The sequence below is a fragment of the Aethalodelphis obliquidens genome, unplaced genomic scaffold (genome assembly GCF_003676395.1).
Source record: "Aethalodelphis obliquidens isolate GAN/ISIS:26980383/991018 unplaced genomic scaffold, ASM367639v1 scaffold21, whole genome shotgun sequence".
Classification (NCBI taxonomy): Eukaryota; Metazoa; Chordata; class Mammalia; order Artiodactyla; family Delphinidae; genus Aethalodelphis; species Aethalodelphis obliquidens.
The window spans coordinates 23642293-23667505 of record NW_020837965.1 but is presented as its reverse complement, the minus strand read 5'-3'; the positions used below and the strand labels follow the sequence as shown (position 1 = coordinate 23667505).

Sequence of the window (25213 nt, the reverse complement as noted above, 5' to 3'; positions counted from 1 at the left end):
AAAAAGCTAAGCTAAGCTCCTCTCGAGCGCAGCGTTGCCCCACCACAATCACCTGGCCCCCATGTGCATAGGCCCCATGACTAAAGAAGAAAGCCACCTGGTCTGGCCCCCGTGCAGCCGTCATAAAATGCAATCATACTCAGCGAAATTCTTCAGGGCCAGCTTAGTCAGAAACTTGAAGGGTAACAGACTTCCCCACTTTCTCAGCTCAGCAGAGCAGTGGCCTTTAACTCAACCCCCTTCCACCTCATCAGACCCAGCTCTTGGCTCCGGGACTAGGTGCCACCACGGTGGGAGTGGGTTTGTTGATATGCATCCCTCCCCACTGACTACAAAATGCAACGAAAGGCTCCAAGCTTGTTCGAGGCAGAAGCCAAGACTTACTCCATCTCAAACAAACGCTAGCAATAAAATCTGAGCCTCACCATCGTACTACTTTCTACGATGTACAAAGCTCTTCCGTAACTCTCACAAGGATCAGGAAAGCCAATTCTGAAACTCGGATTAGAACCCAAGACTCACGATTCATTCCCTAAGGACCCATCTACTGTTACCTGCCAGGCATCAAATAAATTCTTGTTAGTTATCTAATGGAGCTATCCTAAAACTGTAAGTTCTGGTCACGGTGTCACCCCATGTCATCCGAGCACGTTGCCACATGGAAAGAATGTTCTTTTCACAAACCCAGTCCATTAGAAATAATGCAGAGGCACGCTCTTAAACAAAGGATAACTTCCTGGATCCAAAGCCCCAAGTTTATAGAAAGGGCGGGAACAACCTCCGTAGCCCTGCTTTTCCTTGTGGAAAGCTGATAATGCTCTCATCCTCTCCCTTGATTTGGATCAAAAGGTCTCTAGTTTCCTCTTACAAGTAATGAAAGCTGGTAATTCTACTATCATTTTCATGTCTATTGCAGCAACATTTGGAGGGAACGAAAAAGGCCTGTGGAGGTTCCCACACAATCACTTCTTCGCCCATCAATATGGTATTTTCGTTCAGTTCTAAAATACACAAAAATTCCATCTGAGAAATGAGCTGTCAGAGGTTAGAAACAGACACACTGTCTTCCGTACGCTCCGAAGAGGTGGAGACCCGCACAAGAATGAGCCGGTAACCCTCCCATCCCAGCTCCTTTATTTTCATTTCTTAGAGACTATCTCTTCTGGAGCACCCCCCCCCCCCTACATTCATACCCAGGGAGGAGAGATGGAGGAGAGAGGAGGCATAAGATTCACAAAAGACACTAATCTGGAGCATTAATAATCACAGCAGCTGAAAAGCTGACGAAAGCAAAGAAGGACCCTGTTAACAAAACATCATGAGGGTACTTCCCAGAAAACCGCCCAGCCGCGAGATCACTATTCACAACGAGCAAAATCAGAGCCCAGATCAGATCTTGACTAAGCAGACAGACTTGCAGGATTTTCACCTTCACCGCTACGGTTAGCGTTTTTTAAAAGAGCAGTCAGGCTCCATGAGTTTGACAAAGGAAGAAAAACAAAAGGCAGCAAGAGACTCCTTCTGGATCAGCAGTTCCTATTCTGTATTCATACCTCTACACCAGCAACAGCACAGCTCAGATGAGGCACAAGGTGGGGTCCTCGGCACATTCACACACGATCAAACCAATTACCCACGCTGCATCTGTCCTGCAGTAAACAGCCTGGACCGGTACCACCTCCGCGCCTCCCGCCCCCGTGACCGGGAGAAACCCCGCCACAGAAAAGAACCCTTCTTTTGTGAGAACGAGCCAGAGCCTAAGCTGTCATTACACAGCAAAAACCTAGCGAGAACAAAAACCCAGCGGCAGACTGACGTAGAAAACCCAGAACATACCTGAATTCTTCAAATGCAAACATGACCTAGTCAGAGACAATTTCCTTATACTGCCCGGTAGCCTTTCTGGTTCGGAGGACAACCGTTTAGTCAGTCAGATGGTGCAAAGTGCAGAAGAAAGAGGCGGGTCTGCACCCCCCGACCCCCCATATTCTGAAGTAGAAGGCTTTCTGCAGACGGGCCTGCAGCCTCCAGCCAGCCAGCTGCTGACGAGCAGCAGCTGACAGGCAGGCAGCTAGAGGACCACGTGATCATTCCAGCAAGTCTGATTAACGCAGCGAACGCTGAGGCTCCACGCTGGGAGCTGGGTCAGTCCCGGGCAAGAAGTGGAACCCCAGGCACGCCTGGGATCCTGGGGAAATCACACAACACACGCCCCCCCAGCAAGAACCGTACGGGGGATGGGGTGGGGGGCAAGAGTGTAAAGGCACCAGAGCGCGATCTGTTCCCCCGCGCGCTGCTGGGTCACCTCACCCTCCCGCGGCCGCCGCTGTGCTCAGGGTCAGGTACGATGACCGCCGTGGGCAGCGAACGCAGAGGAGACTGATACCAGGCTGCGTGCTACCGGAAATTCTTCAGAATTCTGTATTTTACCCTTCCACTATCAAACATTATTCTAGCACAAATGCACAAGCTGCTCTGGAATGACAGAATTCACATTTTATGCCCAGCACTTTACCACGAACAACATCACCCTGTAGGTCAACCAGGATGCGTGACCTCATTTATCTGATTATTCATTTATCGAGTACCTAATATGTACCAGGCTCCAATTCCTTGAAGTACAAAAACTGCTGTAATAATTTCAGAACAGAAGTTAAGAAAAAGGAAACGAGATGTCAGCCAAAAAAAGAGGAATGTTTCCCCGCTTGTAAAGCCCGAGCTGGCGAGCTTCGGCAAGTGAGCTGAGGCTGTGCTCTGAAAGTTGCCATTAAGGAGAACCGTAGCATCTGGATTGCAAATCTTTATAAAATAAGGCAGGCAGATCTCAAATAAAAACCGGCGAGTCACTCTTGACTTTTCTCCTCTCCCTCACACCGGTCACTGACTCTAATTCTACCTCAGGAAGGTTTCTTTGAATCTGACCCTGCCCCACTCCCAGACCCACTGCCTCGGCTCTCGCCTCCAGCATTTCCCTCGTAGTCTCCTGCATTAGTAACTGGTCTTCCTTGTTCCGTCCCTTCTCTAACAATCTACCAGAACAATTGTTCTCAGTCTGACTTTGATGTCCGCTTATTTCAATCCTTAGTTCCTCGGTGGTCACGGGATTGAGTAAAAATGTCTCAGCGCAACACACAAAGTCTTATTTCTCCAACTTTCTTCCATTAAAACTTTTCACAGCCCCCAAAATTCAGCTAGACACTCCCAGTTCCCAAAATAAGCCAGGCCCTCTGTCCTCTGGTCCCCAGGCCAACTAGCCCAGATTATTTCTTGCTCCCCACATGGGCTGCACCCTTCCACGTGGCCCCCATTGTTCCCTGGGCTGCTCCGTCCCCAGGGGCCTGACCCATCCGCAGGATGGTCAGCTGCTCTCTCTGCTGTCAACTGCGCTGCATTACAGCACCCTGCCCACCCCACATCTATGAGGCCCTTGAGGGAGGTCTGTGTGAAGTTAATGTCTGTATTCCCAGGGCCCGGTGGAGAGCTTGACAGGGAGGAGTTAGTAAAGGTCTGCTGAGCGAACCTCCGCAGCTTTCTATCAGGGAGAAAAAGCAAGCTAGGGCATGTGTGTATTCACATGCTCCTCTTTGAAGTAATGAAGTGATGACGGCCAACTGAGGCGACTGACTGGTGAGCAGGATACTCTGGGGAGTCCTCTGTCCCTCAAACCACACAGCAGTCGTCAACTACGCCGGCCCAGATGCCTTCCACAGTATTCCTGACAGCCTCTGCTGAGACCCTCTAGTGGTGGCAGCTTCTTCGCCGCACTGTGATAGATCAGAAAACGCAGGAGAGGCAGAGACACTAAATAACCCAAGTTTAAGTCCCAGACCTGCCACCTGCTAACTCTGTGATCACCGGCAGCCTGAGACTCCCTGTATGTAAAACGGGAAGAATGCGGATCCTGCCCAGGCCTCTGTCACAGGACGGGGGCAAGGACCCGACAAGGCAGGACTTGTGAAAGTTCTTTACAAGCATGTAGAGTTACAGAGATGTTACTCACTGTCTTCATTACTTCACAAGGTGGTCTCTCGCTGACAGCGCTGGGACGGCTCTTCTCTATGTGAGGCCACCCTGGCACTGAAGTTCTGTCTGTTCACAGGAGCTCATTTAATTTTTTTCCCAGGGGGAAGAGGGGCAAGGTATTTCTGTCCTGTGATTCTCAGGACAGGAATACAAGATAAATGGATATGCAGATAAAATCACTGTCCTAAGTCCTTTAAAAAAAAAAAAAAAAAGCAGTAGAGTTTATCCAAGTCTTAGGAAGAACAATTTACCCATACCAAATAAAATGATATGATGTTTTAATTTATTAAACTACCTGGTTAGAGTCACAGATGGATAGGGGTAGGGGCAAGCTTCTCGAGGGAAAGGAGACACCAGACCGAGCACCCACTGCCCATCCTTCCCACCCTTGAGGGCGGGGGTAGTAAACAGCAGACACCCCACAATGACTTGACGGATCTGTTGGTTGGTCTAATAAAGGTCAAAACCTACATTCCCGGTACTCTTTGCAAGGCATGGGGGGAGTAGCAGGGGCCTTAACCCCCAGAGACTGGGCACGGTGAGAACTGCCAGATGTGCTCTACCATGGCCGCCAGGAAGGTCCAGCGTGGTGATGAGGCCTGGTGGGTTAGAGAACCTTTGGACTTCACACCTGGTTTCCACCGGCGACTCAAGAATCTCCTCTTGGAGAGCTGGTTATACCTTTCAGGGCAATTCTTTTAAGGTCCTAGTAGAGTTGATAGAAATGGTGAAATATCGCCAAATCCTAGCACCAAGTGTATTTGAGACATAATTTTATGAGATTCCCCAATTTACTAATAAGAGAACAGAGGTCACAGTGGTTAAGTAACTTGCCCAAGATCATATTGCTATGAAGTGGCAGAGCAATGACTTGCACCCGGGTAGGTTTATTTATTTATTTATTTGGCTGTGCCGGGTCTTAGTTGTGGCATGAGGGATTTTTAGTTGTGGCATGCATGCAGCATCTAGTTCCCTGACTAGGGATCAAACCCAGGTCCCCTACATAGGGAGCGTGGAGTCTTAACCACGGGACCACCAGGGAAGTCCCGCCTGCACCTGGTTAGGTTTCATGCCAAAGTTTTTAACCCCTGTGCCTGCTTGGGGTTCCAACGCCACAGACCCAACTGCCTCAGGCTACCTCCCTAAGAGGACTTATTCCACAGACTGTCAGGCAGCCGTGGCCCTGAGACAGGGCTGGGACATGGCAAACCTTTGAGGTTCCTTCATCCAGCTGGTCCTGGCTAATCCCCAGATTTCATAGCCAGACAAGAGACTGCTAAGGGCTGAAAAGGTGGTTCAGCTGCCCCAGGAAGTAGGAAAACCTGAGTTGACATGGCCTTCGGACCAGAGTGGGAAGGAGTGTGCTTCAGAGGCTGGGCAATCGCACCTGGCCACTTGATAACTAATAACACCACAGTGTCAGGAACAGGGACTCCTGACCACTCCACTCCCCTCTAAGTGGCACTTCTGTGACCATACAATGCTTTAAAAAAGAGTGATCCCAGGCCATCCACCAGTGACAAAGCATGCTCCTACTCTGTGACTTACGTTCCCTTTGTAACACGAAGGAACAACCAGACAGTAATTTTTTAGGCTTTTGTTTTTTTAAATGCCACTTACTTGGAACATGAAACTGATATGAACACAAAACTGATAAAAATGGAAGAGCCCCAGACTACCTGCTACCGGGCTGTCCCCTCCCTCCACCAGGGTCAGGACCAGAGTCAGCCTGGCAACACCAGGCCTAGATGACCTGGCAGCCCCATCAGCGCTGACCTTCTGAGGCCTCTCCGAGCTACACGTCATCACGCTCACCCTTGTCACTCTGGACTCACTTCCTCTTCCTGGTCTCATCCTATGAACTTCTGTCCCGGCTGTCCCATCAGGTCCCAGTACTGACCTGCTGCCTGTACTGGCCGTGCGGGCTGCCCGAGGCTTCCGCAGAAAAACAGGTGTGGGGATAACGGAGCAGAAGCACGGTGGGTGACAGGAGGTGTTCCCAAACCTGGGACAATCTTGGAAAGCCACATGAGAAGGATGTTTGAAACTGGTGTCCTTCCTTAGCTTAAGGTGCACACGCTCAGCTTGCCAGCAACATGGCTTTCCACGTGAAATGGTCAATTTCCCAAGAAAGTGAAGTTATGATTTAATTGTTGGCACTGAATCCTCATCATAGCTCCTTTAGAGACTGACAATCTATGAGTTTCAGGCCCTGAGGTCCCATGGGTTTGAGGCATCACAACCAATGTTTCCTCTGCCACTTTTTTTTTTTTTTTGCGGTACACGGGCCTCTCACTGTTGTGGCCTCTCCCGTTGCGGAGCACAGGCTCCGGACGCGCAGGCTCAGCGGCCATGGCTCTCGGGCCCAGCTGCTCCACGGCATGTGGGATCTTCCCGGACTGGGACACGAACCCGTGTCCCCTGCATCGGCAGGCGGACTCTCAACCACTGTGCCACCAGGGAAGCCCCTCTGCCACTTTTTTAGGTTAGGTTTTTAGGTTTGCACAGCCATGATGTATGTGCAACAAAACAAGGACTGGGCATCTGAGCAGAGACTAGCATTCCCATCACATGAGCAGGAACGCTCTGACATGCACGGGCCCATACACTTGCGGCTGTGCTGCATACAGACCAAGCGGGAGGGAACATAAAGGGAAACCAGCTACAGACAAGACTGAAAATCCGACTCTGTCCTCACGGCCTGGCCGCAGATGTTCCACTGAGCAGGGGGATGAGCCTAACAAGAGACACTCGAGAGTGTGCTCAGTGGCCTTCCTGGTCGCACCCCAGCTCCTGATCACCCTGCCATCTGACCCCTTCCGGCACAGTCACCCACCTCAGCACCTCCCAGGGAAAACCCACAACTCCTCCTCACTGCAGAATGGAGTCTCGGCACCCCAGCCGGGCCTTCCCGCCTCCACCCACTTCCCACCCTGCCAACCCGGGACCCGGACGCAGGGGTCTCCCCGCCTCCTCTCCACAGAGGTTATGGAGACTGGGGTTCTGAACCCAGTGTTACTACCTGCCTGAGAAGCCTCGGGAAAACTCGCTCCCATCTAAGCCTCAGTCTCTAATCTCAGAACGGGGATGACAGCGTGTGTGTGGGATGCTGGGGAGAGGAAGTGCTGGCACACGTTAACCGCACGCCACGGTGGCTAATATTACCGCATGTTGCAAAATCCCACTGAGCGCCCTCCTGACCAAAGCCAGCCGACAATAAGCTCTAAAACTCAGCGATTCCTGTGATAATCAACAGCTATTATTTTAAAAATCTCACATACTGTACAAAAGTCTTGTACTGAGGAGTAATCTCTGTCCATCACGTGTCTTAGGCCTCTGACCAGGTGAGAGTCACTGGGGACAGTGTCTAAGGGGGCTGGTGACAGGAGACCTGAGGGGTTTAGCCCCTCACAACCTCCATCAGAAATGTATGGACAGGGCCTTCCCTGGCGGTCCAGTGCTTAAGACTCCGTGCTCCCAATGCAGGGGGCCCAGGTTCGATCCCTGGTTGGGGAACTAGATCCCGCATGCATGCCGCAACTAAAGACCCCGCATGTCACAACTAAGACCCGGTGTGGCCAAATAAATAAATAAATATTAAAAAAAGAGAAAGGTACAGACATTCCAGGTGAAACAACATGCTTGCTATGCAAATACAGCTTCAAGAGAAATCCGCCACGATGTGGAACCACCGGCTCTGAACTCTCCTATTTTGAATCGGTGGGGAGCCCGCTAGCAGTGACCTTTGTTTTCAGTCCTTTCTAAGCCTTCACAAGGCAGAGCACAATCTTAGGCATAGATTTCTTCGTCAGAGATGTGCTGAATGCACTGAACGTGCTTTTACTCCAGTTGAATCAACCTTTCAAAAATTTAAAACCACACAAAACCCTCACCTCGTTGAAAGCACAGGGAACGTGCGAGTCCTGCTCCAGTAACTCCTCCCCCCAAACTACATGTCACCTGAACTATTTAACTTCAAAACAAAAGTTTTAAAGATATCCCTTGCCTCCATTTTGAGAATTCTATTTAAAGTAAAAGCTATCTTTGGAGAAATGTCTGTTTAGGTCTTCTGCCCATTTTTGGATTGGGTTGTTGGTTTTTTTGTTACTGAGCTGCATGAGCTGCTTGTAAATTTTGGAGATTAATCCTTTGTCAGTTGCTTCATTTGCAAATATTTTCTCCCATTCTGAGGGTTGTCTTTTGGTCTTGTTTATGGTTTCCTTTGCTGGGCAAAAGCTTTTAAGTCTCATTCGGTCCCATTTGTTTATTTTTGTTTTTATTTCCATTTCTCTAGGAGGTGGGTCAAAAAGGATCTAGACATTTCTCCAAAGAAGATATACAGACTGCCAACAAACACATGAAAGAATGCTCAACATCATTAATCATTAGAGAAATGCAAATCAAAACTACAGTGAGGTATCACCTCACACCAGTCAGAATGGCCATCATCAAAAAATCTAGAAACAATAAATGCTGGAGAGGGTGTGGAGAAAAGGGAACCCTCCTAAACTGCTGGTGGGAATGTGAATTGGTACAGCCACTATGGAAAACAGTATGGAGGTTCCTTAAAAAACTGCAAATAGAAAGACCATACGACCCAGCAATCCCACTACTGGGCATATACCCTGAGAAAACCATAATTCAAAAAGAGTCATGTACCAAAATGTTCACTGCAGCTCTATTTACAATAGCCAGGACATGGAAGCAACCTAAGTGTCCATCGACAGATGAAGAGAAAAAGAAGATGTGGCACATATATACAATGGAATATTACTCAGCCATAAAAAGAAATGAAATTGAGTTATTTGTAGTGAGGTGGATGGACCTAGAGTCTGTCATACAGAGTAAAGTAAGTCAGAAAGAGAAAAACAAATACTGTATGCTAACACATATATATGGAATCTAAGGAAAAAAAAAAAAAGGTCATGAAGAACCTAGGGGTAAGGCAGGAATAAAGACACAGACCTACTAGAGAATGGACTTGAGGATATGGGGAGGGGGAAGGGTAAGCTGTGACAAAGCGAGAGTGGCATGGACATATATACACTACCAAACGTAAGGTAGAGAGCTAGTGGGAAGCAGCCGCATGGCACAGGGAGATCAGCTCGTTGCTTTGTGACCACCTAGAGGGATGGGCTAGGGAGGGTGGGAGGGAGGGAAACGTAAGAGTGAAGAGATATGGGAACATATGTATATGTATAACTGATTCACTTTGTTATAAAGCAGAAACTAACACACCATTGTAAAGCAATTATAGTGCAATAAAGATGTTAAAAAAATAAAATAAAGCAAAAGCTATCCAAAAACATCATTCCACGATTAAGCAAACACAATCACAATCCATTTTTCAGTCTCCCACTGTTCAAAAGTAGTTTACTGGTAATTACTTCTTCATTCCTGTCTACATCAATCCCTCTCACCCAATAAGCACTCTCTAAGTATCTGTACCAGGTTATTGAAAACTATCCTTGCATTCCCTCAACAAATTTCTGTGTGAAAAGCTAAAGCCTTCAGTTTCATATTCTAATGAAGGAAGTAAGATAATAAATAAGAAAAAGATGGTAAAATAGGGCAAAGTACCAGAGTGATGGGGGAGGAGCTACTGAACTTAAAAGAGGTAACAGGAAAGGCCCCTCTCAGGTAGGGATATTTAAGCTGAGATGTGAATGACAAGTAGGGACAGTTGTGCAAATACCAGGGGAAGATCAGTGTGGGCAGACAACATAGCTGGTACAGAGGCCCGAGGGAGGAGGAAACTAGCTTGGCTTCTGCCCTTCCACACAGTGTGGCTGGAACGGAGAAGGAGCGAGTAGAGGGAGATGGAGACAGAGGGAAAAGCAGGGCTTTATCAGCAGGGAAGCTGCTGGAGAGCTTTAAGCAATGGAGTACCATGACCTGATTTTCATTTTTAGAAGGAAATGGAAGTGGGAGAAGCTGCTGCAGCTGTGCAGGTGAGAGATGGTAGGCTGTGGACTCCAGGGGCAGCAGCAGATGAGAGACAAGTTGATAGGTTGGGGGGCAGGTTTCAGAGAGTCTTTTTCACAACTCAGTTGTTTCACGTTGTGTTTCATGAAACAGGGCAAAGACTGAAAATATTTCAACAGAAATACTAAGACACTGGACTTCCCTGGCAGTCCAGTGGCTAAGACTTCCACTGCAGGGGGTGCAGGTTCGATCCCTGGTCGGGGAACTGAGATCCTGCATGCCAAAGAAAAAAGAAAAATACTAAGACACCACCAGGGCCATGAGCCAAAGGGAGTGGGAGCCCCACGAGAGGAGGTCCTGCCTCGTCTTTCCCGTTCTACCCCAGGGCCCGGAACACAGAACTAGTCAATCAATATCTGCTGAATTAACAAATCAGCAGTTTGTAGATTTAGGGAAGATTTCATAAAAAGATGAAATTGGGTTAAGTCAGCAGTCCTCTTTCCAGTGCAAGCATCAAATAAAAGGGCAGATTATCCTTTTGAATGAACAAGTGCAGCTGCTCCGATGTCACCCAGAGAGACAGCAATTTGCCGAGAGAGTCTTACCAGGAATAGAGGGAGAATCAAGATATAAAAGCACGTAAAACAAATTCCTACATTCATTCGAGAACTGTTTCCTGGGCACCTGCTGTGTGTCCAGCAACGCTCTATCCCTGAGAGGGGAGGGAGGGTGAAGGAAGATTCAGACACATCTCAGGTCTCTCCAACAGTCAGGAACAGAGCACACAGACGAACAAAACTACAGGATGAGAGCCAGGACTGGTAAGTCAGTGTGCAAGGAGTCTGGAGCCGTGATGTAGGATTTTATAGTTGGTTTTTTTTTGAAAAAAATTTTTTTATACAGCAGGTTCTTATTAGTTATTCATTTAATACATATTAGTGTATATGTGTCAATCCCAACCTCCCAATTCATCACCCCCCCCCCCCCCCCCCACCCCTCCTTCCCCCCTTGGTGTCTATACGTTTGTTCTCTACGTCTGCGTCTCTATTTCTCCCCTGCAAATCAGTTCAACTATACCATTTTTCTAGGTTCCACATGTATGAGTTAATATACATTTGTTTTTCTCTTTCTGACTTACTTCACTCTGTATGACAGTCTCTAGGTCCATCCACGTCTCTACAAATGACCCAATTTCGTTCCTTTCTATGGCTGAGTAATATTCCATTGTACCTACGTACCACATCTTCTTCATCCATTTGTCTGTCGATGGGCATTTAGGTTGCTTCGGTTTTTCCCTACTTCAGCTCACTGTTCTTATCAAGACCCTCTTGAACCCTGGTTCCCTCGTGCAGCTGCTGATGAGCTTGGAGTGTGAAGGGCTGCGCTGTGGTCCCAGCTCCACTCGTCACCAGCCGAGTGCCCTGGGCCAAGGGCACTTTACCGGAGGCTCAGCTTAGTTACCTATAAAATGGGGACCATAATTCCTGTCCTGCTCCCTCACAAATAAAGACAGAGGGTCAGATACAACAGTAGGTGTGCCAGTGTTTTGTAACTGTGAGTGCTACATAAATAAATGTGTTATTCTTTTTTTATTATAAATTTATTTAATGAATTAATTAATTTATTTTTGGCTGCGTTGGGTCTTCATTGCTGTGCGCGGGCTTTCTCTAGTTGTGGCGAGCGGGGGCTGCTCTTCGTTGTGGTGCGCGGGCTTCTCATTGCGGTGGCTTCTCTTGTTGCGAAGCACGGGCTCTAGGCACGTGGGCTTCAGTAGTTGTGGCACGCAGGCTCAGTAGTTGTGGCTCGCGGGCTCTAGAGCGCAGGCTCAGTAGTTGTGGTGCACGGACTTAGTTGCTCCACGGCATGTGGGATCTTCCAGGACCAGGGCTCGAACCCGTGTCCCCTGCATTAGCAGGCAGATTCTTAACCACTGCGTCACCAGGGAAGCCCCAATAGTGCTATTCTTAACAACAAAAGAAATGATCCTTTTCTACTTTGTGCTATCTGAGATCTTGATAAAGCAGGAATTTTAAGTATTCATTCAGGTCAGATAATTAGATGATCCATAAATGCAATTTACTACCTAGGTGACCAAGAGAATTCAGATGAACACCCAAAATTGTGGGAATTCAGGGCTGAAAGGACATGGAAGTCAAATTAGTCAAACCCCACTCCTGGGTAAGCTACCTAAGATGCTTATATCCTCCACAAGCACTCATTTCTGTCAAAGTATAAATTTCAAAAAGCTAAAAACATAACTCTCTCACAACTATATAGTATGCATGTATTAACTAAGTCCTTAATGAGGGAACCAGCAGGATGGCAAAGCTGGTTCAAAGGTGGTGGAAAAAAAGAATGCTGTAATAATCTTGCCAAATTAGATACAAAACTGGTTAATATCCTACACAGCAATTAAACTGTAACTTTTGAGGTTATCTCTTCTACTAAACAGAAATCATTTAGATCTCTACTGGACAGAAAAAGATCACCTGTCCGTATCAATTTTTCACAAGTTAAAATCTAACTTTACAAAAGTAAGTCAACTCCAAGAATATCAGATACCCCTTAGACAGGCTTGCTAGACAATGCTCTTGAGTGACATTGGAAGGGCACATAATAATCAATTCGCCTTTTCTCCAAGTTTTAGGTAATTTTCCTAAAATATCTAAACCTAGCTTACTATCCATTCCAATGAACTGGTTGGAAAGGATGAGAAGTTCTTTCCTATCTGGTCCATTTTTTGCTTCTGCCTCATTTATATCCTCTTAATTTGTAAAAGAAATCCTTTCAAATAATTGAAGTCAATTCTAAATTATTGCTTTGTCTTCCTAGGTCAAATCATCTGAAATTTGGGGGGGCCCTGTTTTCCAGAATTTCCAGCCTTCAGTGCTCCTCTGAATTCTCTCCAGCTATCACACTTGTGAGTCTCTTAAAGACAAAAAGGGAACATCTGATTCACAGGCACTGATTCACAGAGTCCCCTCCCCCAGGCTCTGGCTATTCTGAGGCAGTTACCATAATTAACTCTAATTTCCTAACTTCACAAAACCACCCCTATCACTCCTTCCTTTCCAATATAACCGTGCTTGGAAGTCACAAACCAAACCCACTACAGAGAGGCACATATAAACCCAACCCACACTAAATGCACAATAATATGAAGTCAAAGAAGAAATCTAATGGATCAGAGAATGTCTTGTTCATATCTGTATTTTCCACAGAGGCTAGGAAATTAGAATGAATAAACAAACAGATTAATTAAGTAAATGCTCTAAAGAACTGAAAGAATGAATGGATTCCAAAGGCTTTGGCATGTTAAGTGTCTCTTAAGAGGCTAAGTAAGGAAGGGAATTTCCGGGGACTAGTCCAGCGGGAGCCTTCAGAAATGGAGACCGGCTTAGTCCGCTTGGGTTGCGGCGTAACGGACCCCGTGGCTTATAACAATTTATTTCTTACAGTTCTGGGGGCTGGAGGTCTGAGATCAGAGTGCCAGCATGGTCAGGCGAGGACCCTCTTCCAGGTCACAGACCTCTCACTGGGTCCTCACACAGTGGAAAGAACCAGGGAGCCCTGCGGGGTCTCTCTCACAAGAGAACTAATCCCACTTCTGAGGGCTCCACCCTCGTAACACACTCACCCAAAGGCCCCACACCTCCTAACACCATCACATAGGGATTACAACATGTGAATTTTGGGGGGACACGAACATTCACATCATAGCAACCACCAAATGAATGAACACTGTGGGAATTTCTAGCACCTACTGGCAAGGCAGGGATGAAGATATTTGATTTTGAAGGCAGGGAATTAAAGGAGTATAAATGCATACATGTAAAATCAACCCACACAGGTCTGAAGGCACCTATGCTGCCCTCAAAGCCAGCGGTCCTCCCTAAGGTCTGAAGTCTAGGCACCAATCCAGGCCATGCAAGCTCTTCCTAATCTGCAAGCACTAAAAAGGAAAACCTTCATTTCACACATGTTCTGAGAGCAGAGATAATGACAAAGGAATTACATGAATATATGCCTAAGAGAGGTGTAACGTGAAAAGTCCTGCTTTAGATAAATGTATTTTTTTCCCTCTAAAAGCTAGTTTTTCTTTCTCATATTTTATTTTATCTGTTTGTTTGTTTATTTATTTATTTGGTGGTACGCGGGCCTCTCACTGTTGTGGCCTCTCCCGTTGCGGAGCACAGGCTCCGGACGCGCAGGCTCAGCGGCCATGGCTCACGGGCCCAGCCGCTCCGCGGCATGTGGGATCTTCCCGGACAGGGGCACGAACCTGCGTCCCCTGCATCGGCAGGCGGACTCTCAACCACTGCGCCACCAGGGAAGCCCTTCTTTCTCATATTTTATTTCTGATAATCAGGCTTTCTCTATTTCTGATCTCCTACTAAAATATACAGGGTAGTGTTTTTCCTCATCCAAAATAGCACGGCTTCTTAGTTTCCAAAAAAGTTCCATTTGCATGAATCTTACAATGGTGTTTATATTCCTTCTTACAAAAAGCTCTGACAACCAGCATATGACCCCGGTGTTTAAATTAATAGGTATGAGGACAAACTGATTAAAGACCTTCCTGTGGATTGCTAGTGCTACGCTGGGATTTGTTAGGTAGGTGACTAAATTTGGAACTGCGGTTCTTTTTTAAAAGATGTATTCTTGCTAACATGAAAAAAATAAGCATTTTCTAAGCCTCACTCTCAAACCATTCAACTCTCCTATGATACTACCTTCCATGGGCTCACAGTAAATACTGAATAAAAGAAAGAAAAAGAGGGCAAAAAGGACACAGGCACTGAATGAAGCAAACCTTGAGAGCCACTGTACGACATCAGAAGAACATGGATTTTGAAGGATTTCATAGTTTTCACTGATAACGAGAAGTGGCCTAAGGAAAAGGTCAGTCCGATCCTCCCACTTTGACCAAAGACAGAGAAAACCACAGCCCCCCGTTCAGGGTCACAGAACTACTGTCAGAGCTGGAATTAGAACTGAAGTCTTCTGATTTCCAATTTAAGTGCTTTTCCTGTACATCAGTGGCTCTCAAAAATGGGGTCCTTCGCCAGCTGTGTGAGCATTACTTGGGAGCTTGTCAAAGAGGAAAATCCTCAGCCCTGTCCCCAGACGAAGTGCATCAGAGACTTTGGGAGGACGGAACCCAGCAAGCTGTGTGTTTTAACAAGCTCTCCAGGGGAGTCTGATGCATGGTCAAGATGGAGAAATACTGACCGCTCTAACACCTGTGATTCTCAGCTTGGGGGGATTCTGTCCTCTTAATCACTACAGAACAAGTTAAAACCCAAAGGGCACGAAGACGTTAATTCTTGCATAACTTAAAATAGCAAAAAACTGGAAATAAACTAAATGTCCTCAACGAGGGATTGCTCAAATAAAGTACATATACAAAGAGTCTTTATAAGTATAGACCTACATTAACTGCCTAGACGTTACTACTGTTGAGTAAAAACATTAGAGGATTATTACAAACTGTGAATTATCGTATGATACACACTTCCAGAAATCAAACAATAAAACAAGTTATAGAAAGGCCTATAGTGTATTCTTACTTAAGCCCCATCATATACAGGCACACCAGAGATATTGCGGGTTCAGCTCCAGATCACCACAATAATGCAATACAATGAATCACACAAATGTTTTGATTTCCCAGTGAATATAGAAGTTCTATTTACACTACAGCTTATTAAGTGTGCAACAGCATTATGTCTAAAAAATGTACATACCTTAGTTAGAAAATACTTTATTACTAAAAAATGCTCACCATCATCTGAGCCTTCAGCGAGTCGTAGTAGGAACATCAAAGACCACTCACAGATTACAAAACAAATAAAATAATAATAAAGTTTGAAATATTGCGAGAATTACCAAAACGTGGCACAGAGACACGAAGTGACTGAGCAAATGCTGTTGGAAAAATGGTGCCCACAGACTTGCAGGACGCAGGGTTGCCAAGAACCTTCCACCTGTAATAAAAAAACGCAGTACCTGCGAAGCGCAGTAAAGCCAGGTCGGCCTGTACATCACATACAACACAGCGCAGTAGTTACAGACTAAGTCTTTAGATCACAGAGCTCACCAGTAAGGAGCAAATTACTGCACTGCTGTCAACATGAGTTTCCTTCTGAGTAAAATGGGGTAACACTGTCGTCTCATAGGGTTTTGGTGAGAATCAAATGATGCGATGCACATGGAGCCACTATGAAACAGCTCTTAAGCTGAGCTGTTTCATTATTACTATGCTTTTATCTGTGTACATATGTGCATAAGGAGATGTTCGGAAGCATGTTAGCCAAAATGCTAACAACTGTTTATCTCCAGGGGATTGAATATGCCCTGGTCATCTGTACTTTATTTTTTGTACTTTCCCGTACTGCTGAATTTTTACAATGAATAGGTATGGTTTTTATAAAAACAACAACACTGTTTTGTATATACCCTCCCAACATACAGGTAAGTGTACTATATGAACGTGCTCTCTATTCCAACAGAATTCACGTGATAGGCAATATCTCAAATTAGAAACAGAGCAAGCTGGGGAGCCTGAGACCCTGGGCCTGGAACACTGTTGAATGAAGGAAGGAACAGATGAATTGAGAGGCAACAGAGGGCAGCAGTGCTGAGTTTTGGAGCCAAACAGCTGGATTCAAATACCAGTTCTGTCAATTGCTAGCTGTTAAGCTTGAACACTTCATTTTTAACCCCTCTGATCCTGCGTTTCCTCACCTATAAAATGGGATTGTACCAATTTATAAGACTATTATGTGGATTAAATGAGACAGTAAACGTGAAAGCAGTTTGCATTTAGTAAAAGTTCAATAAAAGAGTTCTTTCCCTCTAGTCTCAAGTTTGCTAATGACAAACTGTGTGACACTGGACAAGTTCTCAGTTTTTCACCTATGAAATGAGTATAATATTCACCTACCCCTTGGGATGCTGTGATAATTATGTAAAAGCTTTTTGTATAGTATCAGGTACTATACAAATGGAAAGACTTACTATGATTATTATGGGAGTTTTTTGGTTCAATTTATATTATAGCCTCTTGGCTCCAATAAACTAAACTTGGACAGCCTTTAAAATCTGAGAAACATGCAGATTTTATTAATTAGTAATAATTTACTGACCTTCATGAACGTTCCCAGAATAGCCTAATCCCTGTCTACCTGAAAATAAAGTCTGCCTTGATCTGGCTGGAATCACTGCCTCCCAAGAAACCCTGGTCTATTTCAGCCCGTTGCTAAAGACTGCACAGCACGGAACGAGGGAGCTGGCGGAAGTGCTGGCGGCTTGTGGTTTTGTTCTCCTGATGAGAAAGATGGGAACTCTTGCTTCTTCCCACTGTTTAAGAGGAAGTACTAACCCATCTGAGATGCCTCCAGCTGAAACCCTTACCTAATGGACACACCCACGCTCTCACTGTGGAGCACCTCAGTGACAGCTGACATCTACAGAACCCTTTCAAAGCAGTTCTCCACACCGTCTTCTCTGGCCAAAGAATCATCTGCCATGGCGGGCAAGGCAGGGATTATTATGCTGACTTCAGAGGGGGGGAAACTATGGATCTAAGCGGTTAAAGTGCCCCTGATCAAAGTCAAGCCTTACACTGCCAGCCATGCTTGGTAACAGACAGGGAACTGCACATAGCGTTGGATATTTTGAGTATGTCGGCTATCTCCCACGTGGTATAACATTGATTGTTCTCAATTAATGTCTCAATTTGACATCAACTCTCAACTTCAACTGGTCTACCTGACCATGGAGCACTGTCCAGCAAGAAATCTCCAGCACGAAACTTCGCAAACCATGTTTGACATGTTTGATCAGTCGTCGCACCTTCTCCATAAGCTGCTCAAATCTTTTTTTGCATTTCAGTTGTTTTTACCTTTCTTAAAATCATAAAGCATAATATGCTGAAAATGTTGCTTTTTTTCTTCCATCTTCAATACTAAAATGGCTACACAAAAATTTACCAATTTTGATAAGTTTTTTTAAAATGCATGCTGATATGACAGCTGTCACAATACAATCTAACAAAATTGTTTCAAATGAAGTTAAAGACAACTAAGCGCTACTAGAGCCAGCTTATGGAAAAAACCGAACGAACTTTTTGACCAACCCTGTACTTCCCTTTGGGAAAGATGAGAGGGGAGGGAAAATAAAGCTGTGCCTTTAGCCCTGCTTAATCAAGGACGGGGCCAGAGGCTGACACCAGGTAGCTTACATCAGGATCACTTTTCCCTAATGCGAACAACCGAGAAAGATACTTATGTTTATGCCTCCGGTTGACTTATTCTGCCCTAATTTTGCACGTCAGCACACTGTCCTCCCGGGTCTGAAAGAGCCACGGGACCACAGGCTAGCACACCAGAAGCGTCCTTGGACATCACTTAGTTCAGTCTCCTTTCAAAAACAGATCGATGGTGACGATGAGGTTCAGAGGAGGGAAATGACTCACCAAGGCTGCCAGGGAGCTTGGGCGGCGCAGGCCCAGAACCCAGCTCTCCTGGATCCAGGCCCAACGCCCTCTTTACCGCCTTCCTCAAGTGACTGACCTCAGACCTATCTCCAGTGACAACAGCCCTACGCCACCCTCGCTCCCTATGCCCTCCGTATCCTAATCCTTTCCTCTCTCGGAATCGAAGTCATGCCTCTTGGTAAGTGGACGCTCAGAATACACCACATGCTCAATGTGGCAGTAAAACACCCCCGTCTCCAGACCTTTACTACATAAGGGATGAGCCTACATGCTGATCAACAGATACAGGCTGGCCGTCAACCTGCCCTTTAGGCACGAACGGCAACAGACAAAAGAAACTGAACTGTCCTTTCCTTCTGCTTCTCAACTTCCTCAAAGCTTGAAATTCTCAACGAGAAGCCAGATAGCTATGTTAGCCATACGAGAAATGCTGAAGGAGCTATGCTCGGGCAAACAATTACATTTACAAGTGATTTAAAAGATAAATGCAATAGCAAACACGGGGAATATCGAGTACTAACTGAAGGCTAGGATCACAGATAAACAGAGTATCTGGAACTCCACCACTGTGAATTTTTCAGCAGTACAGGGCTGTGACTCCTGTGCTTGGGACCTGCTGGGGCCCATGCTTTCCAGCCAAAAGGACAAGTCGCTTGTCTCTTTGTGCCTCAGGCTTTTCACCATGAAAAGAGAGCAGTAACAGCACCTACCTTCTGGGAGTACTGCGAAGGTAAAACGAGACAGTGTGTGTTAAGTGGTTAGAACAGTGATGGCATGTGAAGAGTACTCATTAATACAAGCTATTGCAATCCTTATTATTGAGTACATTAATGGAGAAACAGATTTCACATCTTCTTACCAAGCTGCACTTTTACATTTAATCACATTTTCACAAACTATAAAGCAATTAAATTACTGCCCAGAGAAAGATGACTTCAAGAGAGAGAGTACTGGAAGAAACTAACTTTTAGTCTTAAGAAAGCTTTCTGAGCTTTGCTGATATCCTAGTACATGCTAGATGGTATTTTTTTTTTTTTTTTACAGTTAAAGCATGTATTCAATCGTTGTTCTTATGAAATTTTCACCAATTAGGCACTCAATAGTTATCACTTACTTTCCCAGGCAAATAACCAACCTTGGCGGAAGGGAGAAGGGGTAAGACGCAGGGCCCGCCACCGTATTTTCCCAATTCTTCACAATGCCCTCAGATCTCTGCCACCCAGCATCAATAATCAAGATGAGAGGCACCATGGGAATACACTGTTTCCAAAATGCTTGGTGAGTGAAGCCATCAGGAACAGAGGTAAAAAAGAATAAAACAGAAATGAGAGATTTATTATATGCTGTAGCAAGTTAAAAATAAATGAGGGGCTTCCCTGGTGGCGCAGTGGTTGAGAGTCCGCCTGCCGGTGCAGGGGACACGGGTTCGTGCCCCGGTCCAGGAGTATCCCACATGCCACGGAGCGGCTGGGCCCGTGAGCCATGGCCGCTGAGCCTGTGCGTCCGGAGCCTGTGCTCTGCAAAGGGAGAGGCCCGCGTACCGCAAAAAAAAAAAAAAAAAAAAAAAAAAAAAGAATGGGTAGATAGTTAAGTGACTTTCAACAAAGGTGCTATGACAACTCAATGGGGAAAGGATAGTCTTTCCAACAAATGGTGCCAAAACAATTGAAGATCCATACGAAAAAAATGAACTGAGACCCTTGCTTCACACCATATAAAATGGATCACAGACTAAGTATAAAACTATAAACCTCTAGAAGAAAACATAAGGGAAAATCTCTCTAATCTTGAGTTAGGCAAAGAACAGTCCATAGAAGAAAGTATTGGTAAGCTGGACTTCATCAAAATTAAAGATATATGTGCTTTAAGACACTGCCAAGAAAATGAAAGGGCAAGCTACAGACCGGGAGAAATCACATATCTGATAAATGCTTACAACCACACTGAGTAACAAAATCTCAAAACTCAACAATGAGAGAACAACCATAATATAAACTGAAAATAACCTATATAAATATACAACAATGAGGACTGGTTAGATAATCTAGCTACTTCCAGTCAGTGAAATACTAGTGAGTTGTTAAAAAGTTTAAACTCATCAAAAAAAACAACATGAATTGACAGAAGGACAGAAGGATGGGTATATGGATTGAGAAGTGACAAAGCATATATAGTGAAATGCTGGTGGGAGTATAGATATTTACTGGATAATGTGATTTTTCTAAGTCTGAAAATTTTCATAAGATGTTGAAAAAGGTTAAGCTCTAGAATACTTCATAACACAAATATGTCATCAAACATGATGTACTGGTAAATAAAAAAGATTACAAAGCTGTATGCATAGTACAAATCCACAATATATACATTTTCTTTAACGTGCGCCCGGTGGAAAAGGATACACAGCAGAAAGTTAACAGTGACTCTCAATGGATGATGTGATGACAACTGCTTTTCCTCTTATTTTTGCTGATCCGTCATCTTCAAATTTTTCTATAATGATCAAATATTCTTATGATTTAAAAAAAGAAGAGCCCTGGTGGTGCAGTGGTTGGGAGTCTGCCTGCCAATGCAGGGAACACGGGTTCGAGCCCTGGTCCGGGAAGATCCCACATGCCGCGGAGCAACTAAGCCTGTGCACCACAACTACTGAACCTGCGCTCTACAGCCCGCGAGCCACAACTCCTGAGCCCGCGCTCTACAACTACTGAAGCCCACACCACGCCTAGAGCCCGTGCTCTGCAACAAGAGAAGCCACTGCAATGAGAAGCACACGCAACGCAACGAAGAGTAGCCCCTGCTCGCCGCAATTAGAGAAAGCCCGCGCGCAGCAACAAAGACCCAACGCAGCCCCCCAAAAAACAATAAATAAATTTATTTTTTAAAAAAGAGGTGCCTTAATAGCAGTGAGGCAGTAAATAATTTCAGACAAGACTGATTAGAATTTACTTGATCACAACCTGGGTGACAGAAAACACTCCCTCCAAAAACCTTTTAAAGTCTTAAGCTTATTCAACATGCATTCAATGAATAATTCTTTCAGCCAGCTACTGCCTACTCGCTGAACTTTGTGCCCAATGCTGAAACTTATTAACAATTAGGGCTGTGCAACTTGAAATGTACATATCAGAAAGAGAGCTGATAAAGCCCTGAATTCTGCACCAGTCACACCATAGCCACATCTTAACTGGAGTCAACAATTTGTAAGAACCACTGACAAACTAGAACCTGTTGTACAAAGCTCAAGTGAGCAATGTGTTAACCTGGGGCAAAGTCGAGGAAATGACTGCCATAGTCTAATAACCTGGGTGCCGTTTTGGATGATGCAGTACTTGGATCAACTAGTAGACGTTTTAGAGAAGCAAACACCAGCTGAATATAAGAAGAAGAAGGAAGAGATACCCAGGGCTGGGTTAGTAACGTAACAACCCAGGGAACACCTTACCACCAAAAGTATAAAAGCAGAAGCTGGGTAAATGCCAAACATAGATAATGGCTATGATTACATTCGAGAAGTATTAACTGAGTGCTTATGATGCAATAATGCAAGTTCCGTAATCTGTGCTGTCCAGCATGGTAGCCACATGGGGCTGCTGACCACTTGAAACTGGCATTATAATCAGGAGGTATCATATGAAAGAACATGTGAGGGTAGGCTCCTTATAATATGGAGAACAGAGGAAATTACTCTGAAGAGGGAGAGAGAGGCCAGTTCATGCAATACTTTGTAAACTAAGCTAAGGAGACATCACTTTACCCAGAAAGACACAGAAATATCCTGAAGAAACTCAGGAAGAGAATATTAACTCAGATTTGAGTATTGACAATTTAACAAAATACAGAGGAGACAGTTTAAGAGGTAGAGAACAAAAGCAGAATATAATTATGGCATTTTAATAATGATGAAGACCTATGTATGTCAGTACCACAGCTCTGAAGGGGACAAGAAAGAGTTTAAGGAAGAAGACATAATAATGATAATGATGCAACCACTTGGATCTGACTCCATCAAGCCTCTAGGTTCCTAGTTTGGACCACAGTGCGCAGCTCACTGAGATTGAGGATTTTGGAAGAAGGAAAGTCTGGGAAGGAGAGCAATGTGTTCAGTTATTTTTTTTTAAACAGATTTATTTAGAAAGAGATTTTTTATTCCATAAAAACCACCCATTTAAAGTACACAATTCAATGATTTTTTAGTATGTTCACAAGGTGGCACGATAATCACTGCAATCTAATTTTAGAATGTTTTCATCATCCCCCAAAGAAACCTTATACCCCTCAGCAGCCCCTCCCCATTCTTACCCCTTAACCTCAGCCCTACTAATGTACTTCCCGTCTCTACGGATTTGCCTTTTCTTGACATTTCACATAAATGGAATCAAACAATATGTGGTCTTTTGTGATTGGCTTCTTTCTCTTAGCATAACGTTTTCAAGGTTCATCCATGTTGTATCAGTATGGGTACCTCATTCCTTTTTATTGCTGAATAATATCCCACTGTATGAAGAGCCCACATTTTATTTATCCATTTATCAGACATTTGGGTTGTTTTCACTGTTCGGCTACTATAAATAATGCTCCTATGAACATTCATGTATAAGTTTTGTATGGACGTATGTTTAATTTCTCTCGGGTATGTGCCTCACAGGGGAAATGCCAAGACACATGGAAACTCTGTTTAATGTTTTGAAGGACTACCGAACTGTTTTCCAAAGCAACTGTACCCTTTTACATTCACCCCAGCCAGTGTCTGAGGGCTCCAATGAGATTTACCCACAGAGCCACTTACCCAATGTGTGCAGAGCATCCACACCCTCACCAACATTTGTTATCATCTGTCCTTTTTATTCCAGTGAGTGTGAAGTGGTATCTCACTGGGGTTTGGTTTGTACTTCCTCATGTCTAAGGATGCTGAGTACCTTTTCATGTGCTTATTGGCCATCTGTACATCTTCTTTGGAGAAGCATCCATTTAAATCATTCGCCCATTTTTAAAGTCAGTTTTCTTTTTATTATTGAGTTGTAAGAGTTCTTTGTATATGTTAGATATAAGGCCCTTATCAGATATATAACGTGCAGATACTTTCTCCCATTCTGTGAATTGTCTTCTCACTTTCTTGATAGTATACTTTGCAGCACACATGTTTCTACTTTAGATGAAATCCAATTTATTTTTTTCTTTTATTGATACCATTTGTGTTTTGGTGTTATGTCTAAAAAATCACTGCCTAACCCAAGGCCATGAAGATTTACTCATATTTTCTCCTATAAGAGACTAAAGTTTTGGCTTCCACATTTAAGTTCATTACCTATTTTGAGTTCTTTTGTATATGGAGGTAGGTAGGTTCAACTTCATTCTTCTGCATGTTGATATTCAGTTGTCCCAGCATTTGCTAAAAAGGCTATTTTTCCCATTGAATTGTCTTGGCATCTTTGTCAAAAATCAATTGCTCATAAAATAGTGGTAGTGAGTCTAGTTTTAGACATGCTGAACTTGAGGTACCTGTGCTCTGTCTTCTTAGGAATAAGCTACAGGTGTGGATAACCATGTCTTCTACTCACAGCCCAGGAATCAGTGAACTCGATGAAAGTCAGTGGACGATTATCCATCTGTGTGATTCACAGTCGCTGCCTCATCACCCACAGATGTGGACACTCTGAGGTTTATCACTCTTTGCTCTCGTGAAGGGACCAGCTGGTTCTCTTTCTAGTACTGCTCTTCCATTTGGGACTCTTCTCTGATTCAGTGTATTGCTTACACTTCTATTTTGTACAGTGACACAAAACGAGGAGAGCATTTTCCTTCTTCCTAGGAAAGGAAGTCCCTAAAGCTGATCAGTTAGAAATCTCAGCTGGTAGAAGAACGCAGCGTCAATGGGTATATTTGATTTTCATCTGTTTATAGGCACCGAGGCTCCAAGGTGTGGTGTTTCTATTTTGTATAAAGGGCTTCAAACGTGTGCCAGGCCCAACAGTTTTCTGTGTTCAGGCAAATGTTAGAGAATTTAAATTTTTAAATTGCTAATGACTTCAGTGGGTCAGAGCTCAGTGAAAGGAAAGCCCTCTGAAGGGCCACTAATTAGAGAGAAATCATGAATAACTTGAAGAACCGGAGACATTAAACTAAATTGATGAGAGACTTTCTGAAGACTATTGTTTTCAAGCAACTGAAAAGCCAACTGGACGAAAGAATAAACCAGTAAAAAGAAGTGTAAAAGAACGAAAACAGAAGATAGAAGAGCCTAGCCTAGCCCACTGCAAATGCAAAAACATAAATTAAAAAAACTGTGTTGTCCATACCTCTTTTCTGGCACTCTCATCTCAGATGCCTCACGCTCCCCTTCTTGGCTACATACTACTACCCAAGGTCCAACTTTCACTCGCCCCATCCCTAGTACCACTGTCTTGCATATGGTAGGTACTCAATATCTATCTTTCAAGTAAAAATTTAAGCAGGTGTGACATGTGAAAATAGATAAATAAGCCGTAGTCATGTATTTATAATACACAGAAGTCTATACTTTATTTAAAAAAAATTCACAGTTATTATAGTAAGTTTAAAATTCTAAAGTAGTTTTAAAGTATTCACATTTAGGGAATTCACTGGAGGTCCAGTGGTCAGAACTTGGCGCTTTCAGTGCTGGGGCCCAGGTTCAATCCCTGGTCGTGGAACTAAGATCCCACAAGCCATGTGGCTCAGACAAAAAAAAAACTACTCATATTTACTGAAATTATGTTTACATTAAGTATTTAACACCACCTTTATTGT

The 25213-nt window shown here is 44.5% G+C and overlaps 1 protein-coding gene across 2 annotated transcripts in view; it reads right to left on the bottom strand.

Moving 5' to 3' along the window:
- Positions 1-25213, bottom strand: part of EVL (Enah/Vasp-like) — a 164215-nt gene that overhangs the window by 121321 nt on the left and 17681 nt on the right. Inside the window, exon 1 of one of the 2 annotated variants that reach the window (XM_027120560.1) lies at positions 1837-2137. The exons of the other annotated variant lie outside the window; for it this stretch is intronic. Within the exon in view, the coding sequence (XP_026976361.1) occupies positions 1837-1859 (23 nt within the window). The 5' untranslated portion in view covers positions 1860-2137. Of the gene's footprint in view, positions 1-1836; positions 2138-25213 lie in introns of those variants that run through there. 2 annotated transcript variants of the gene reach the window in all.